This window comes from Phoca vitulina, unplaced genomic scaffold, assembly GCF_004348235.1.
Source record: "Phoca vitulina isolate PV1807 unplaced genomic scaffold, GSC_HSeal_1.0 scaffold2, whole genome shotgun sequence".
NCBI classification, from domain to species: Eukaryota; Metazoa; Chordata; class Mammalia; order Carnivora; family Phocidae; genus Phoca; species Phoca vitulina.
The window spans coordinates 69,567,748-69,581,646 of NW_022589705.1; the positions used below are offsets into that span (position 1 = coordinate 69,567,748).

The 13,899-nt window shown below is 38.2% G+C and overlaps 1 protein-coding gene across 9 annotated transcripts in view; it reads left to right on the plus strand.

Annotated features, from left to right (window-relative positions):
- SCMH1 (Scm polycomb group protein homolog 1) overlaps nucleotides 1-13,899 on the plus strand; it is a 178,387-nt gene that overhangs the window by 50,734 nt on the left and 113,754 nt on the right. For 7 of the 9 annotated variants that reach the window (XM_032431609.1, XM_032431592.1, XM_032431641.1 and 4 more), the window contains 2 exons: nucleotides 4,874-4,942; nucleotides 5,415-5,438. In XM_032431609.1, the coding sequence (XP_032287500.1) occupies nucleotides 4,874-4,942; nucleotides 5,415-5,438 (93 nt within the window). Of the gene's footprint in view, nucleotides 1-4,873; nucleotides 4,943-5,414; nucleotides 5,439-8,248; nucleotides 10,834-13,599; nucleotides 13,743-13,899 lie in introns of those variants that run through there. The other 2 variants (XM_032431627.1, XM_032431630.1) reach the window with 2 other exon arrangements.

A 13,899-nucleotide genomic window follows, 5' to 3' on the forward strand; every position in this document is an offset into this window, starting at 1 on the left:
AAGAAGGACTCCAGGTTTCTGATTTGTCGCTTTTAACTGGGAGAGGAACGACCGGAGAAGAAATATACTGCCTGAGGAGAGAGAATAAAATAAAACTGGTTATTTAAAAATAGTAGCCACACATCATAATGTATTTTGAAACACGGCCATTAATCTTAGAATGCTTGAAAAATAACTAGCTCCTTTTTTTTGTATGTGTGGAATTCTATCAGAGGCTGCGTTCTGTTCATTTAAGAATTGATACAGGAATGATTGATTCCCTAATCTACTGAGTAATTTATGGTGATGCTTAAGAATTAAGCAGTTTATAATGAATGTAGTTGTTGTCTCCTTTTCTTCTTTGGGGACTGCTTTCCAGGTTCCACTTGTTTGTGCCAGGAGTTTCAAATATTTCTTCTCAGAAGTTCATTTTTCATTGTCTTGTGGGGCCTTATTTGATGCCTTTCTGCCCAGTTAAGTTTGTTAATTATTTTGTTCATTTTGCTTCATCGTTGAGTCTGGCTTTTGTTTTTTCTCTTTACTGGAATATTTTTTTCCTAAACTGTATTGGTTGCTTTTGAATTGTTTTATTAGTTTTATTAGTGATCTTATAGCCTGCTTTCTATTTATTGTGGCTTTCTGAATCTGTTTTGTGTATACTGGTAGCTCATCTTTACATAAGCAATAGAAGAGTGAAAACTTGTACATAAGTGGAATATATATTGTATATTTAATTTTTAAGAATACATTCTAATTATAAAAATAATTTTTTTAAAGATTTTATTTATTTATTTATTTGACAGACAGAGACACAGTGAGAGAGGGAACACAAGCAGACGGAGTGGGAGAGGGAGAAGCAGGCTTCCCTCGGAGCAGGGAGCCCGATGTGGGGCTCGATCCCAGGACCCTGGGGTCATGACCTGAGCCAGAGGCAGACGCTTAACGACTGAGCCACCCAGGCGCCCCTAATTATAAAAATAATTTTTAAAAAATTGTGAAAACTTTTAAATATAAATTCAGTTATACCCTAATATCTTTTGTCTCTGTCAGCAATTTTTTAGCTTGATCAAGTTTGTAATCTTTATTGATGATTTAGAGAACAAACATGGCAGGTACTAGAAAGACAGGGGACATCCAACCAGGAGAGAAGGCAAACCCTTAGGATGGGACACCGGCCAGTGTGACTGGACTGTAGTGGAAAAGGGAAAAGTCATATGGGGCAAGATCAGCCAAATCCTGCATAGCTGGGCAAAGCACCCTTAACTCAATGGGAAGCTATTGGGAAGCCATCGTGAGGCAGATGAATGACATTATCTGTTTTGTGTTTTAAAATGCTCACTCTGGGTGGCGCCTGGGTGGCTCAGTCGTTAAGCATCTGCCTTCGGCTCAGGTCATGATCCCAGAGTCCTGGGATCAAGCACTGCATCGGGCTCCCTGCTCGGCGAGAAGCCTGCTTCTCCCTCTCCCACTCCCCCTGCTTGTGTTCTCTCTCTCGCTGTGTATCTCTCTCTGTCAAATAAATAAACAAAATCTTTAAAAATAAAATAAAATAAAATGCTCACTCTGGGGGTGCCTGGGTGGCACGGTTAAGCATCTGACTCATGATTTTGGCTTGTCATGATCTCAGGGTCCTGAGATTGAGCCTTCCCTCCCCCTGCCAGTCAGACTCCATGCTCAGCGGGGAGCTGCTTGAGATTCTGTCCCACTCCTTCTTCCCCTCCCCTCACTCTCTCTCTCTTGCTCTCTCTCTAAAATAAATAAATAAATCTTTAAAAATAAATAAATAAAATGCTCGCTCTGAGCCCTATATGGTGAGTTGGTTGGAGTAGGCCAAGAATGGAAGCAGGGATTCCAGTTAGCTGGCTGTCATAATGGTCCAGGTAAGAAGGACAGTGGCTAGAACCAGGGTGTGAGCCATGGGATGAGAGTGGTGGATGGGCTGGGGACATGGTCCAGCAGAGCTTACTGAGTGATTGTGAGTGTGAAGGAAATAGAGGCATCAAGGATAACTTCAGGGATTTTTGGCATGAGCAACTCGGTGATGGGGATGCTATTTACTGGTTTGGAGAAGACCAAAAGAGGAACAGATTGTCTTCCCCAAACCAGTAAATGGCATCTTCCATCACATATGATTTCACTTATATGTGGAATTTAAGAAACAAAACAAATAAGCAAAGGGGGAAAAAAAGAAAGAGAGAGAGACAAACCAAGAAACAGACTCTTAACTATAGAGAACAGGGTGATGGTTACCAGAGGGGAGGCGGGTGGGGGATGGGTGAAATAGATGATGGGGATTAGGGAGGGCACTTGTGATGAGCACTGGGTGATGTATGGAAGTGTTGAATCACTATACTGCACACCTGAAATTAATATTACCCTGTATGTTAACTAACTAGAATTTAAATAAAAACCTAAAAAAAAAAAAAAAAAGGAACAGATTGGCAAGAGGTGGCATTCTGTTTTAGCCATGTTAAATTTGAAATGTCTGATTTGATAATCTTGTAGAGATGGCCTATAGGTAGTCGTATATGTAAGCATGGAATTCCAGGAGGAGGCCAGTACTAGAAATATGAATTTGGGAGTGATCTCAGTGGAGTAGTAAATAGAAAAACCCTGTTTGAATGAGGAGGTAATGTGAAGAAGTGAGGAGGCAATGACTATAGACAACTCTTAAATTTCCCTTAGAAATAGAAGGATATAGCAGGAGGGATATATGTGGGATTAAGAGAGGGGAGGTGTTTGTTTGTGTGTTTATCTGGGTTTTTTTTGTTTTATTTTTTTATTATGTTCAACTAGCCAACATATAGTACATTATTAGTTTTTGATGTAGTGTTCAGCGATTCATTAGTTGCGTATAACACCCAGTGCTCATCACATCACGTGCCCTCCTTAATGCCCATCACCTGGTTACCCCATCCCCCCCACCCCCCTCCCTTCTGTAACCCTCAGTTTGTTTCCCGAGTTGAGTCTCTCATGGTTGTCTCCTTCTCTGAATCCTTCCCATTCGCCCTTCCCTCCCTTCCCCCTATGGTCCTCTGCACTATTCCTTATATTCCACATATGAGTGAAACCATATGACACTTGTCTTTCTCTGCTTAACTCATTTCACTTAGCATAATACCCTCCAGGTTGTCTGTTTTGATAGGAGATGATGGAGCAGTAAGGATGCGGATGCAAATGGTCTATTAGAAAAGGAATACTTGCAAAGTCCTTAAGAGGATGAGAAGAAATGGGATCTGGAGCAAAACTGGAGGGTTACCTTTTGATAAAAACAGACACTTCATCCACAGCAGTGGGAGAGGGAGAACAGTCAGACAGAATGATGAGTAGATTGAGTCATTCACCAAACACTAACTGAGCACCTGCTACTATACTGTGCCCGGGGGATATACCACTAAACATGATCAGGTCTGTACCTTCCTGACATGAGTGGCATATAGAAGGTTCCTATCCCTTATTTCTGTTTTCTCAGTGAACACTGAATTAACATCATCCCTAAGAGTGAAGGTGAGGGAGGGAATATTTGGAGTATGAGGAGAGAGAAAAATATATGAATTTTTTTTTTTTGAAGGTGGAAAAGCAAACACAGTAGGGAAATGTGGTATGATTTCTAGATGGTGTTAAGTGGCATTTGAGAATTATGGCCATGAGTTTAAAGTGAGACCAGTAAGTTTGCACTGTTTTTCTTTAGCACTTGTGAGCATTTGGGGTAGGCATGGTGTATAGGTGGTTAAGTGGATTTAATCAGAGTTAAGACTGAGGCTTTGCTAGGCAAATTTGACAAAAAACAAGTGGAAGGGAGTTAAGAGTGTTTGCCCAGGAGCGTTTTTAATGAGAGATGATGGAATCTGTGTTGGGTAAGAAGGGAAGTAAAAACATGGGCGGTAATTAATTGATGGTGAGAAAGTGGTAGGGTCAGTAGATTAATCTAAATTTTCAAACAGGGAAAATGTATTTCCATTATATATGTAACTTATCCTCTTTATAGAAAATTTGAAAATATATGAGATTAGAAAATGGGGGAATAGGACCACCACCTAACGATAACCAGATGTTCATATTTGCTATGTTTGCTTCTTTTTTTTTTCCTAGTGATAACTTTGTAGGGTTGTAATAGTTTGCTAGGGCTGCAAAGATTATAGACCTGGTGATTTAAACAGAAATTTATTTTCTCATGATTTTGGAGACTGGAAGTCAGAGATCAAGGTATAGGCAGGATTGGTTTTTTCTGAGGCCTGTCTCCTTGCCTTGTAGATGTCCATCTTCTCCCTGTCTTCACATGGTCTATTCTTTGTCCCTGTGTGTGTCCAAATGTCCTCTTCTTATAAGGACACCAGTCTTATCAGATTAGGGCTCACCCTAAGGATCTCATTTTAATGTAATTACTTCTTTATAGGGCCTATCTCCAAATACAATCACATTAGAATGTCGGGGGCGGGGGTGGACACAATTCAGTCCATAACAGGGGTGTTCTTTGTTTTCATAATTGTGATTATTCCTTGAATATAATTTTTGATCTGAATTTTACCAGATAACATTATACCTTAAACATTTTCCTGTTTTGTTGTGTAGCCTTTGTAAAAATTTAACAGCTGCAAAATACTTTGTCATGTGATCGATGTACTGTGATATCTTAATCAGTCTTCTGAATATTTAGGTGCCCCCCTTTTTTATTATTAAAAAAACTAATGCTTTTTAAATAAAACCTTTTTTCTGTATTTTGGAGCATTTCCTTAGAATACAGTCTCAATGAAATGATTCTGAGATGAATGAATGAAATGAATGAAATGAAATGAAATTACTTTATCAAAAACTATGAATACATACTGTTAACTTAGAAAAGTATTGAATCTTGCATTTCCTTTTCACATGACTGTCTTCTCTCTTCCTGCAGTAATAGACTGGAATGATGTTAGAAAACACAAATATGGTCACCTTTCAGAGTCTGCATCCCAATATCAAGGTAAGGAAACAAAAACATCTATGTAGCATGGCAAAATTTAATTTGACATCTCTTACCATGAAACCTTTGTTCTTAGAGGTCTGTGGTAGAAAGAACTCATTGGCTAAAGCACAAGCAAATACTATAGTTTGTAGAGGTATCTATCAAAAGCAGTTTGCTTTGTTTGAACCAGAAATCAGGAAACTTAGACTCTGAGTCAGATAATTCCAAATTAGCTTCACAGCTTTAGGCCTGATTGCTTGGCCTCTCTGCATTTCCAGTTTTTAAGACTTTAGCCTTGGGAGTGAGGCAGAATTAGGTGGTATATTCCACAACTACTAGTAACACACTAATAATACACTCAGTATCTTTTAAAATGAGAGGGTTGGATTACACAAACTCAAGTCTTCATTTTACCCCAGAATGTCACCTTTCTATCATTTTGGTATGTTTGTCACAATGACTTATGCTGTAACATTTTTTTCTTTAATAGAAGCTACTGACATCCTGGAACTAGGTAAGATTTCTTTCTTGTATTTCTGTTAAATATGGGTCCTAACCAAACCGGAAATTAGAGTGTGACTAGGAAAAGAATGCCACGCTGTCTGTCTCATGGACTAGTGAGTCCTGTGCTCGGCTGCCTCAGGAGCCCGTGCAGCCAGTCCTCTCAGCTGTCAGGCCAAACCCTTCTTACCAGGAGGTGCAGACCAAGCTAACAAAGATGGGGAGGGGAGAGTAGTTACTTCCACAGAGTCCAGGGAGGACGAGGGGCCGACCCAAACTGGAAGCTACTCTTCATTCACCGAATCCAGAACTAAAACAAACCCCGACTGTCCATAAATCAGAATTTGGTGGGATTTTCCCAAAAGAAATTATTCATGAGATGTATTGAACTGAAGTTTAACCTAAAGATTTTCTAAATTTTTTAACTAAATACAATCAGAAATATTAACAATTGAAATAACAAGAGTCAAACTGCTAATACGTTTAGTTTTCATCCTGACAGAGTGTACCTCAGGCCTAGGATTTGAAAAGTAATGTTAATGTTAATCATTCTTAATCAGCCTTCAGGATTTCTACATAAATGTCTGTCTTCTTAGTCCTTTAAAATCTTTCTATATGTTACATAAGTATTAATATCCTAATTAGTTGTTAATTAGTTAAAGTTGTTACTGCAACTTCACGTGTTCAGCTCTATTATTATCACTGTCTTTTTGCTCCTCTTGCCTTTTCTTCCAAAAACATTACTTTTATTGCCCACTGACAGGAGATAGCGTAGAACACTAGACTAGGAGTCAGAACTCCTGGGTCCTTTGAAAGCCAGCTGCACTTAGGAACTCTGTGATGCTGATCCTTAGTTTTCTAACTTGGAAAATGGGGATAATAATCCCATTCTCCCTACTTCACAAGGTTTTTAAGAAGATTACATGAGCTAATGGATGTGAAAGCATCTTAAAATCACTCAGATACTTTTCAGCTTTGGAGGATTGTTATTTTCATTCTGCTAAGGGACTATCCTCAGACATTACTCTAAGTCAAATCTTGGAACATTCTTTGAAGTGAAGCATTCTATGAATGTGAGATGAAGAAATGAATGAAATGAAATAATGCAGGTAAAGGGCCTAGCACTTGATAAACAATAAATGAGAGTCACTTTTTAATGACTTAAAACTTGCCTCAAGCTTTCTAAGGCGCTGGTACATGATAGAAAAAGCATGGACACAAGAATCAGATAGGCCTTGGTTCAAATTCCTTTTCCCTACTTAGCAGTTTTGTGACTTTGGGAAAATTACTTAATCTTTCTGAGCCTATTTCTTCATCTTTAAACTGGGACTAAAACCTACTTTTCAGGTTATAATGAACTTGGGAGATAGTGAACACTGTGTAGCATGGTTTAGGCAAATGGAAGGTGCTCAGGGAGAGCTGCTGCTGGTTTGGGTTTTGCTGCTAGTATGAATGGTAACAATTACATACGGTTCAGTGACGAGCCATGCTGCGAACAGTCTACTTTGTTGACAGGGATTGTAAAAAATATTCTCAGTTTAGCAGGAAGTACATAAAGTGGTGTTAAAATTTGAAAGTATAGTTTTCCTTGTGCAAGGAGTAGAGGCTGTGCTAACGTGGCACAAGCAGAGCCAGGCATAGCCTCTGAGGAGTTAATCCTGCACATTTTATTTTGCCCACCAAGCATAGAGAGCAACCCCAAGTATCAAACTGAATTGAAATTCAGTAGATTTCTAGAATCTCAGAGTTTGGAAGAGGCCTTAAAATAATCCAACTTGGCTCAGCATTTCTAAAGTCGACATTTTGAGTATCTTATAAAATGCCTTGTCTTGAACTCCTCAAAGTTTTGTTTTGTTTTGTTTTTAAGATTTTATTTATTTATTTGACAGAGAGAGAGAGACAGCAAGAGCAGGAACACAAGCATGGGGAGTGGGAGAGGGAGAAGTAGGCTTCCCGCGGAGCAGGGAGCCCGATGCGGGGCTCGATCCCAGGACCCTGGGATCATGACCTGAGCCAGAGGCAGACGCTTAATGACTGAGCCACCCAGGCGCCCTGAACTCCTCAAAGTTGTTGGGGACTTACAGCCTCCCCAGGAACTCGCTTCATATTCAGACAAATATTTACTGGGCCAAAATCTGTTTCTTTGTAAATTCTATCTGTCATACTTACAACTTTTAGGGCAATATAGGATAGTTGAGCCAATTTTTCACTCACCGGCCTCTAGTTATTAGAAAGTAGTGCTAGGGACTGCCTTCTCACTGCTGCTCTTACCTTCCTAGTTGCAGCACCATCATCTCGTACCTAGATTATTAGAATAGCTTCCTAACTAGTCTTCCTGCCTCCAGCCTTGTCCCCCTCTAATCCATCCTTCACACTGCAGACAGAATGCCTCCTCCCCCAGAGCCTTCAGTGCTTCCTCTTCTCATTAACATGGTGTAGGAGGTTCTCTGATACCTGAACCCCACTTTGATCTAAAACCTCTTTTCTAAACTACTGTTTTTTTAAAACTCTACCCATTAGCCATACCAAAATATTCAGTTTTTAGAAAAGTTCCTTTTCTCACTTCTGGGCCTTTATACATGCTTTTCTTTCAGTCTGGGAAAAAAAAAAAAAAAAGATTCTTAGATTCTTAAAAGAATTTTCTCTCGGGGTGCCTGGGTCACTCAGTTGTAAGCGTCTGCCTTCGGCTCAGGTCATGATGACAGGGTCCTGGGATTGAGTCCCACAGCAGGCTCCTTGCTCAGTGGGGAGTCTGCTTCTCTTTCTCCTTCTGCCCCTCCCCCCTGCTCGTTCTCTCTCTTTTTCTCTCTCTTTCAAATAAATAAATAAATGAATAAATCTTTAAAAAAAAAGAATTTTCTCTCTTCTTGGCTGACTTCCTGCTTACCTTTTACACTTTAACTTAGAAGTGTAGCGGTTACTTCCTCTGGGAATCCTTCCACAAGTCCTCCTATAGCACCCTCTGTAGCCAAGCATAGCACTTATCATAGTTTATTATAGTTGGCTGTTTAGTTTCTGGCCCTCACTGAAGCTCTTTGAGGGCAAGAACAATATTTTGATCATAGTTGTATCTCTAGCACCTAGCACAATGCTTTGATACACACCATAAATATATTTGTTGGATGGATGGATGGAAAAATGGCTCCAAGACTTTGCTTTCTTCTTCATGCTGAATGTTCATTGTTCTTTCACCTGCTCCTCGGGTGATGTGGTTTTGTGTCCCTTCACCACTTAGGTCACCATTTAGACTTTGGTTTGTTTTGTCCCTCTCAAAGTATAGCTCCCAGAACTAAATTTAATATCCCAGGTGTGATTTCACTACTCCAACAAAGAGTAGCACTGTTGCATGCTTGCTTCTTCTTTTCACTCACTTTTCATTCACTATACTTTTATGGAGCCTGTGTTAAGTTTCAGACACTGTGTTAAACAGTGAAGATTAAAAAAAGAATAATAAAGATAGCTGCTATCTGTGACGAGCTTAAATAAATAATGATGATGATATGATGTGAAGAGTATGAAAATAAAGGTGTGAACAGGATGTCACAGGAGCTGGGAAATGGTGGGATTTGTTCTGAGAAACAGGGAGAGTCAGACTTTTTTTTTTTTCTTGGCTTGGTGTTTTATCTTTACTTGATTCATTAAAAATTATCAAGTTACTGATCTAAAAGGCCTATGGACACTGTTTTGAGAATGAACCATACTGTGTATCTCATAAACTTAAGCTTTGGACATTTTAAAATAACTGGGTTTTATTAGTCCTGGATATGCCATAACTTAATTTGAAAGTGCCAAGAAAACATGGTTGAGGGTATGCCTTATGAAAAGTACTTGCTCTATTTAGGTTGGTTTTGAAATTACATGAAACAAAGTGCTCCTCGTGCTGGAATAGACTGATGAGAGAAACAGAACACAGAGTCCAGAGATAGGTCTAAATATATGTAATAAATTAATATGCGATCAAGGTGACATTTCAAGTCAATGGGGAGAAGGTAATTTATTCAATAAATAGTGGTGAGCACAATTATTGAATAAAGGTGAAAAGGAAAGCAACATCTTTGCCTTATCTGTCTCACAAGATAAATTCAAAATAGATCAAACATTTAAATGTAAAAAAATGAAACCTGAGAAATCCTAGAAGAAAACATGGGTTAATATTTCTTAGAATATTGAAGTGAAGAAGGCATGATGTGAAAAGGCAGAAGTCATAAAGAACAAGACTGAGAAATTAAAGGGCAAATCCTAGCAAACTGAGACAAATGTCTGCAACATACATGACAGGCAAAGGACTAATATCTTTAATCTACATGGAACTCTTAGAATCTGAGAAAGCAAAAGAATACCTCAGTGAAAAACAGTAAAAATAAAATACAAACAGACTGGTAAGCCTAAAAAGATCTTCAGCTTTATTAGTAATCAAAGAATTGCATATAAAAGTATAACAGTATTTTGTTTTTTCTCTGGTAAGATTTAACACAAGTATAGAGATTGTTAAAGCAGTTTTAGCAAGAAAATATAAGAAACATATTCTTATGCGCTACTGGTAGGAATTATATTGTATCAAAATATAAAATATGTTAATCCCCCCTTAATTTACCCTAAAGTGATCATCTTAAAAGTGTTAAAAGATGTGTGTACAAAAATACTTATCAAAAATTAGAAAACAACTTAAACAACCGTCAAGAGTATTTAACAAATACTTTTGTTAACTAATGTAAGTTATGGCACATATAAACAATGGAACAGTTTTCAGACAGTAATCTTGGAGTAGAATTTCTGATCTAAAAACTATGACTATCTTTATTTCTCTTAGGAATTTGGGTTCCTCACTTAAGGTGGAATGGGGTAGAGTTCTTGTAGAGAAATGTGGCCAAATAGTAGCCCACATGAGTGAAGGTGCCTCATATGACTAGGTCAAAATTAGCAGGCATTTGAGGGATTTGGGACATACTTAGAAAGAGAGATTGTACATATTATGCCCAGGACCAATGGGTAGAGGTTAGAAGAAGACAGACTTTGGCCGACTATAACCAGTATAGTCTGTCCATTTGTACTATTGAATAATAACTGAATAAGGAGTTTTTCAGCATTGGAAGTATTCAAGCAAAGGCTGGAGGGAGCTTAAGGTCTCAACTTTTGTATCACCCCATCAAGATGCTTTTCTTGACCATCTGCCTAAAATAGCACACACATACCATGGGCACTCTGTCCCTCTTACCACTTTCTTTCTTTATTTGAAAAAGGCCAGATAAAAAGTGTTTCTGTTGCCCTCTAAACCAACTGACATATATTTATTTGTTTATTTATTGTTTTTCTTCCCCCTTAGAAAGTAAGCTCCATGTGAACAGAGACTTTGGCTATTTTATTCTTTGCTTTATATCACCAGTGCCTCGAACTGGGGTTGGTACATGGTAGGTGTGCAATAAGTATTTGTTGAATGAACGAGTATTAGAGAAAGCGATTCATGCATTCTACTTGGTGGATCCTTGTGCTTTACATTTTTGGGAATTTTAATTTTTTAAAGGTACTTCTATGTAGTGTACAAGTCTCTTCAGGGCAGAGATCTTACTTCCTAATAATAAGTGTAACTATCAAGTGGTGTGCATTAGAGTTTATAAAATACTTTCATAAGCATTATTCAGTAATATAAATGAGATGACTGGCTTTTTCTTATGTGTAAAATATCAGCTCCAGTGTTTCCTCTGTAGAGCATCTGTCTGTAATTTCACCATCTAAGATAGTTCCCAGCCTCTGTCTATCACATTATTTTATTTCCTTCAAATATTTATCACTTATTACCTTATTTATTTGGTTATATGTTAATTGTGCCTCATCATGCACCAGAATGTAAACTCCATGAGGGCAGGGACCTCCTGTCTTATCCCAGCAATGAGAATACTGGCTGGCACATAGAGGAATATTCAAACATCAGTTGAATGAATAATTGAAATCACTCTGTAAATTATAAAACATTATACTTATATGAGTTAATAATATTAATCTTCACGGTAATCCTTGACCCCAGTAACAGATTAGATTTTCCCATTCTGCATTCTCAAGGCAACCCATACTACCTCATTAACTTCAATTGGTCATAATTGTACCAGATTATTTGTGTTATGATTTATTTAACATTGCTGCTTATTTCTAAACTGCAAGCTTCATGAATTTAGGAGCCATGTCTATCTTGTTCCTCTTACATTTAACCCAGTGCTTTTGTACTTGGAAGGAGTTTAATAAATATTTATTGAATGAATGAGTGTGTGTGTGTACAATTTTGCATGATAGATATTATCTCCATCCTTCTGATGAGTAAACTGATGCGTGGAAGGATTAAATAACTTACCCAAGATAGTTATAGAAACAAGACTTTAGGGGCACCTGGTGGCTCAGTTGGGTAAGCGTCTGCCTTCAGCTCAGGTCATGACCCCAGAGCTCTGCATTGGGCTCCCTGCTCGGGGAGGGGGGGGGTCTGCTTCTCCCTCTCCCTCTGCCCCTCCTCCCTGCTTATGTTTTCTCTCTCTCTCTTTCTCTCTCTCTCACTTGTAAATAAATAAAATCTTAAAGAAAAAAAAAAGAAACAAGACTTTATCCAGCATCTTCTGACTCTCAACATTACATTTTTTTAACTACACTGGTAATTTCTAGACACAGATGTGAATCAGAATTACTTAGGGAACCTTTGAAAATACAGATTTTTCAGACTACACTCAAAACCTACTGAATGAGAACCTCTGAAGCTGGGGCCCAAAACTCTAAAGAAATGAGAAAAATTATTCAGGAGATTCTGATGATAAGTAACATTTGGGAATCAATGATAAATGCCAGGGGTTGGCAAATCCAGCCCACTGCCTATTGTTTATTTATAAATAAAGTTTTCGTGGAACATAGCCACGTTCATTCATATACATATTGTCTGTGGCCGTTTTCAGGCTACAGTGCACAGTTGAGTATTTGTGACAGAGACTGTGTGGCCCACAAAGGGTAAAATTTTTACTGTCTGGTCCTTTACAGAAAGTTTGCCAACCCCTCCCTGATCTATACCTTGCTGCCTGTCCTATTTGTGTGTAGTTGGAGATGTAGTAGACATGATGTTGGTTCCATTATGGGCATTACAGCAGGTGCTCAGACATTCTTATTGAGTCCATAAAAATTAATTTATCTGCAGTTTACCTGAAATTAAGAGACTAAGCCTTAGGAAGTCTAAGCAGTGAAATTTAAGAAAAATACTAATCTAGGTATGGTTCAATCACAGTGGGTGAACTGCTTTTAACAAAGATTCCTTTTCATTCAGTTGGTAATAGGGTGTTCTCTAAATGGAGAAAGATACAAGATTTCTTGCCTATATAACAGGGATTGATTACCGTAATTGATGTGTAATAGAGAACTGTAATTAATTCCTAATTATTTTGGTACCCCTGATGCTGCCATAATTTTTAAAACCAAAGTCTCTTGGGTGCTTGTGGTCAAAGCTCAAGCTCCTACAAGCAATTAATTACCCAGGACTGACCAAACTCTCTAGACCTGTGCTGTGTGATACAGTAGCTGTTACCCAGATGTAGGAATTTAAATTAAATCAAATTAATTTAAACTTAAATTTAAATCCCTCACTCACACATTTCAAGTGTTCAGTAGTTACATGTGGCCAGTGGCTGCCTTACTGGACAATAGAGACACAAAACATTTCTATCATTACAGAAGTTTTAGTGGACAGTGCTGTCATAGATGCTAGACTTTCAAGAGTTGCAGTTCACTCAAATCCCAGACTTGCTATTTGACTTAATCCTTTATTTGTAAGAATGGAATAGTAATTTGTAATGTTTTCTTTTTCTAACAGCAAATAGTGATGAAATGTATTCATTCCTTGCTTTAGGGATGTCTTAGCTAAGAGCAAACTCTTTATTACATTCTGATAAGCTCCTAAGTCTTGATTCCAGGAAATATCCATCTCATTTACCCTATGGACTCTGTATTCAAGATAGTTAATCATTGGCCAGTTCATGAAGTGGTTCAGAACTGACTGTGATTTCTGGCCAAATCTATTTGGCTTGCTTAAGGATGGTGGGAAAGGGAGCAGTTTTAAAACAGAAGCTATAAAGTCAGTAGAGTATAAAGTCTTGGCATCATCTTTGAAGTGATTTAGATTTCATCATTCAGTGAATCATTTTTATTCCCAGCATCTAGTGCTTTTTACATGGTCCAAAGCGGCCCTGTGCTGCTCCACTGCAGAGGAAACTTCAAGAAATGCTGGTTTGCTACAGTGTTTTAGCTTGTGAGAGTCTCTGGGATCTTCCCTGCACCATCATGGGGTCACCTCTAGGTGGGTATTAGGGAGAGATTGGTAATTGATTTAACCTTTAATAAAGAACTTAGTCATCTTTTGTGATTTAATAAGATATATATATTTAACAGCTTGTTCCTTAAAATGTTTTCCCTGACCCCAGCAGCATCACCTTGAAGACTGCTTCTCTAGCACA